Source organism: Pyxicephalus adspersus, chromosome 7 (assembly GCF_032062135.1).
Source record: "Pyxicephalus adspersus chromosome 7, UCB_Pads_2.0, whole genome shotgun sequence".
NCBI lineage: Eukaryota > Metazoa > Chordata > Amphibia > Anura > Pyxicephalidae > Pyxicephalus > Pyxicephalus adspersus.
The window spans coordinates 69,076,718-69,082,822 of NC_092864.1; the positions used below are offsets into that span (position 1 = coordinate 69,076,718).

Consider the following 6,105-nt stretch of genomic DNA (forward strand, 5'->3'; position numbering starts at 1 on the left):
TCTTTTTTAACAGGACATTTTTTAGAATCACTTCTCCTGTGACTTTACCGACCGATAAAGGACCAGGAACGTGAAGAATACTGATACTGGTGACTATAACTCATTTTTACTCTCATTATACCTCTGTATAGTAAACTTTTCAGGCTTTATAACTGATAAACACGCATGTCATGTTACTCTACCTGCCTATATTCTATGTATTGTAATTATTGTTGTAGGGGGTATTGTTGATATTATTCTGGAAGGAGACATTACCACTTGATTTATAATCTATTAAGGTTAACCTACAAGAACCAGAGAAAAGAAAGCAGGTTGCAAATATTGTTTTATACTTGGTATAACTGGCATATGACATATTTTTGTCCTTATTTACATGTAGTCCTAATCTAAAATAAAAGGAACATTTTTCATGGCATTTTATATTTTTCTTGAGCCCCAGGAAAGAAACAATTGGCAATGTGGATTCTGGGATGTATGATTTGGCTAAAAAAAAAACAGTTCAGTAGAGTTTAAAAGCATATATCTGGTTGTTGATGATTAGATTAGCTTGTTTCAGCACGTTTTGCTCTGCAGAGAAAGAAAATATGAAAAAAAGTTAAAAAATAAATAAATCTACAGCTACCAGTCTACCATACATAAAGACACCACTCTGTATTCCCAGTCTTCTTCAGCACAATTAGGGGTTCAATTCATATAAAATTACACATATACCTATTCTCAGAAAAGTTACTTATTTTTAGTTGAGTCCCATAAAATTTGGAAGGTAAACTATATTATTGATGTGATGATATTATAAATAATAAAACAAAAAATCTATGTAACCAAAAAATATAAATAAAACCACTATAATTCTAAATGTTTATTGTGATAAAATTGTTCTAGTTAATGCTAATTATTCAAGAGAGAGTATATGTATCCTGATCACACTCTAGAGAGATGTCCTCTATGGTTAAGCCCATGAGGTGGGTGAAATGTATTGGAAGTGATTGGAGATGTATTGTAAAGGACTTCTGACTTCCTACACGTGTCATGTTTTTAACAAAGGGAAAGTTTGAATTTTATCCAGGAGTGCAGCTAGCACATATTTTGTTTTGTGCATTACTACAAAGAGAATTAGAAAGGCTCTCCAGCCTGCAGTGCAGCCAGAAATCTAATATTCATTTTAGAATCCTTGGAGAGATCCCTTTCTGCTTTCACTGTACTAAAGATGTTTCCATTAATAAACCAGTGTGCTGACACTTTATACATAAGAGTTAGGAATAAAATCAAACCTAAAGATAACAGAGACTGTTGATCCAGGGAACATCCGATAGCCTCATGGAACCAGGAAGGAATTTTTGTCCCCTGTTGAAGCAAATTGTACCAGGAGTTTTTTTTTTTTTGCCTTCCCCTGCACTAACTATGTCTTATAGGGTTTTATATCTGGGATATGTTTATTTCCCTAGTGGTAAACTTGATGAAATTACGTCTTTTTTCAACCTAACCTACTATGTATGAAATATTGTATAGGTTTCCTGTTGATAAGTGCTTTTAACAAATTGCTGAGCTCTGTACTACACTGCATGGTGGAGTTGAAGCTGCTTCCAGTCAAATTCCTGTACAGCCAATGTACTTCTAGTGTTCCTTGTAAACATACAGCTACAAACCTTTCTAATAGTACATTTAGCACTATGTGCCCATGTACAGTCATTTCCAGTACCCCCCTTCCCACCATGTACATTCATTCAATACTTACTGTACCCCTATGTTCATATACAGACAATTTCAGCTCGCTTCCATATACAGACAAGTGTGAACATCGCCTTGGACAGTTTGTACAGTTTTATCAACCACAAAGCTGCTGCAGAGGCATAACAGTCACCCCCTACTTTGCTTACTTTACTGTGTGCCCTGGATTTGGCTGATGGTAGGAGAAGGGTACAAGGATTCTTTGCATTGAGAAAACATTGATCTTAGCATATTTGCTGGACTAAGAATACCAACCTAATTGGGCAACATATATAACATTTACTAAAATATTTAAAAAGAAGTAACAGACAACCCATGTTAAGTAGAATACTTGGATTTACAATTCTATTGTATAGAATATAGAACAACATTATCTTGCAGTACTTACTGTTTCTTTCTTGTAATAGAAAGGTATGGAACAAGGAAAAGGAAAGCTAGCAATATCACTCCAGCTATTGCAGAAACCACAATCACAGCCACATTCAAGGGTTCAGCTATGAAATGAAACAAAATATAAATGAAACATAATATTATTTATAGTTAAAGAAACCTAAATTCAGATTACCAATGTTTGAACATTTTACAGTTCATTACCCCATGATACTACCCAGATTATTCAGGGGTCGCCCTCGGTAAGACTGTACATGTAATGTCCCACCCAAGGAAGTAGTTCTCGGGTGTGAGGAATCAGAAGTCTGGCCTTGCACCACTATGAAACAGTGTATGAACAAGTTAAGGTAATTGTAATGAAGTGAACCGAAGTTTACCTACATTCATTTTAAATGTGCAAACACAATTGTGGAAGATTCAAAATATTTAAAGATTTTAATTAAATTTAATTTGGCCCTATAAATTTCAGTACATTATTGAGCAATACTGGGACTAATGGTGTTGGCTGGCCTTGCAGTCTTCCTTTGGTTTTGTTTTTTTTATTTTGTATTTTAGACTTTTTACTTGAATTATTTCTTATTACCTAAAAGCGGAACTAAACTAAAAACAAAAAAAAAGATACTTACCTTAAATCCAGCAGATCCCTCGACAGCGCTGGACCTTCCCTCGATCCGGTCCTGCGTCGCCCTAGAATTCCTCTTTTTCCTGGGGCGCCACCATCTTCAATCTTTTCTTCCGTCTTCTTCTTGTCTTCTTGGCACGTCACCTAATCTTGCACTGTGCAGATGTGAGATCAGGTGATGTAGCCCGCTGTAAAGGGGGGAAAAATGCCGATCTCTGACGTCGGCATCTTTTTTCCCTTAGCGCTTCCAAAAGATTAGGGCATGTGCAGAAGGAACAACCAGAGCCCCCGGAGATGCGTGACGTAGGAATCCCGGGAGGCTCTGTGCTCCCATTCAGGGGTGGTGCTGGGATGGTGCTGCACCCTTTAAAAAAAACGGTGTGGCAGTTAAAAATATAAAAACTAAATAACATTTTCCATTTACATATAAGGGTTGTCTACTCTTTATGTTGACTTTAGGTCCGCTTTAATAATATTTATAGTGAATGAGGTGAAACACTGCTGAGTTCAGCCATTTATTTAAATCAAGAAAAACACATAATTTTTTCTTTTTCTTGCACATTGACTGGGTATACTTTGCAAAGTACATTTTCACCAAATTAGATAGATTGCTTTTACAGAGTAATAATTCATTAAACTGCCTATGCTCTTTTAATAAATCAACAGCAATGTGTTAGACTTCAGATTTACAGACGCTATATCCAGGTTATGAATACAGAGCCGTAACAGATATTCACTATATTGTCAATGTACCATGTTCCATAGCAAGATGTAGTTTGGTCTGGGCTGAGATATAGAATGAAGGATAGATATCAGTGTGGTTTACTGCTGCTTCATTCATACGTAGGCTAGAAAATACTGTAAGGCTAATACACAGAAGCCGATCAACTGCAAATTTTGACAGACCGGTCTGATTGATATTCTGATGAATAATTAATATTCCGATGAATAATTGACTTGTTACTGTGCCTCATTACTTCTCCTTGGGATAGCAGGGCACTTTAAATCCCACAAAAATGCATTCAAGTGATGAAGAGTGCTCCAGTGTTTTGCACCAATTAATGTTTGTGTAGTTTTTGTGCATTTGTCAAACTTTAATTTATTCCAATCTATTTTTAAAAAACAGACATGGAAAGTTGGACACTGCCATGCACCAATGCAAACCTAAAAAAATACCATATAGCACAAAGAAAGTTATATGTCCCATAGTATGAAAAAGTATGTCAATAAAACCTGTGGTTGTAGCTTAAAGAGTTGAAACAGATTACTTACTTGTTTTGTCTGACTTGATATTTTGCTGAAGAACTCCTTTGTATAATTTTGTATATTGCCCCACCCAGGTGTCCCTTTTTGTATCTCTCTATACTCAAACAGATCCAAACAGAAGTGGCTGCTATTGTTTTCTTTCTTTGTTTAAGTGCAGACGCATGCTTTCTTAAGCTGGTAATGTGATGTCTTGGGCTTCGGATATGTTGCTATACCTTCATGTCAGTCTGCTCTATATTGGTGAGTTGCCATACATGTACCATTGTTGGGAAACGTGCATAATTTAGAGTAAAGCTACGTACACACGTCCAATGGTACTCGCCCGATATTCGGCTCAGGGCCGATATCGGGCAAGAATCGGGCGTGTGTACAGCGCCCGTCATCCATCGTCCCAATGACCATCCTGGTGGATCCACGGACGATGGACGATAGGACAGTGTAGCCTTCTTGTGTATTTGTGTGTGTCTTTGTTTAACCTGAAATAGATTTGTTATTAATTTTTCTTTTCTGGCTGGTTAAAGTGGCTTACCTCTCCAGGTTTCCTGGATCACCCAACTTTACTGATGAAAGTGCATCCTGTCCAGCCTTGGAGAGCTTTAATAAATTAGGCCCAATACATAAAAAACATTTTTAATGAGAATAAAATGGATTTGGTTGAAAGAATAGTTAAATTGCTTACTTACTTTCTTCGTTTTTTGACTGGTCTTCAGTGTCATTTGGACTTCCAAGTAAATCATGAACAACTGCAAGGGATCCATTATGGGGCTCAGGAGTGACACCCAAAAGTTTACACATCAGAGGGTATATATGTATGCTATCAAAAGGTTCAGAAACATAATTCTTCTTGAAATCTGGACCAAAGGCTCGGAATATCATTTGCATGTCCATTTCTTTGTTGTCAAATCCATGATCTCCCTTGTTTACATAAAAAATTACTCTCTGCAAAGTTGAAAAAATAATATAGTTTAAATTAATATGATATACTTTGTTTTATTATAAATCAACTAAATTACATTTAAAATTTGTTTAATTAATTTTAGCGTATGTACTACAGAGTACACAAATTAGCTTGATATGTATAATATTGTTATATTAATAATACTGGTTTAAATAGTTCATTTAAAGCTGACCTCTAGCCTTAAATTCAGTCTTGCACAGTTTTAAAGGCGTCTCTTGTATATTAAAAATTCAAGCATTGGGCCTGATTTATTAAAGTTTACCAAGGATGGAGAGGACACACTTTTATCAGTTAAAATGATCCAGCAAATCTGGAATGGATTTCTCCAAAGTCATTTACTATTTGCTAACAAATATTTTCAATCCTGGACCAGATCCATTCCAGGTTTGCTGGATCACCCGGGTTCACTGATGAAATGTATTCCCCCCAGCCTTGGGGAGCTTTAATAAATGTGGCCCATTGTAAACATTGTGAGCTTCTTATAGTATGAATTAATCCTGCAGAAAGTCACCCAGAGATTTTCCCATGTATTGTCTGGACGGTATTATGTAGCGCTTTTCTCCTCAGGCTTACTGTACCTGGTCTATTCCTTTCATTTATTTGTATTTTAGTTTTTATCTTGGAGATTCAGAATCATTTAGCCATCAGAACCTAGAAATGTTCCAACTGGCATCCATCTATCAAGACATTTGGATATTTTCATTAACTCTTCATATAGCTATTGCTTCCATTAGGGCTGAAAGTTCTTGAGAATAGTACTGTGATGTTGTAGGAAGCTGTACTAATATGTAGTAATTTCCTACTAGTCATGTTATTCCTGCATTGTAAAGAGAACATAGAGACCTACTAATAACGCCATTGGGCCGAAAAAAAAGTTTGAAATGAAAACAGAAAGTTTTTATTTAGACAAATAACCAAAAAGTTAATAGAGAACCTGGGAAGGCAAAGCATAAGCAGATTGAACTTTAGCTTTAGGCATAATTATACTAAGTATGTATGCTTTTCATAACTATATTTTAAGACAGGACCTTCCCCCACAGATATTATTATCCGTAGTGTGGAGGTTGATGTAGGCTAAAGTAGATTTACCCATTTACCTGCCTTTGAAAATCATTTTTAGGTCCAGAGTCATTTAGTTCCT

General features: G+C 35.9%; 1 protein-coding gene across 1 annotated transcript in view; it reads right to left on the bottom strand.

The window, feature by feature from the left end:
- Positions 1-329: 329 nt before the first annotated feature.
- The window catches only part of LOC140334608 (ectonucleotide pyrophosphatase/phosphodiesterase family member 7-like), an 11,914-nt gene continuing 6,138 nt past the window's right edge, over positions 330-6,105 (bottom strand). Inside the window, exons 4-6 of the mRNA XM_072416856.1 lie at positions 4,690-4,945; positions 2,117-2,222; positions 330-567 (exon numbers count right to left, since the gene is read on the bottom strand). Of these exons, the coding sequence (XP_072272957.1) occupies positions 543-567; positions 2,117-2,222; positions 4,690-4,945 (387 nt within the window). The 3' untranslated portion in view covers positions 330-542. The remainder of the gene's footprint in view (positions 568-2,116; positions 2,223-4,689; positions 4,946-6,105) is intronic.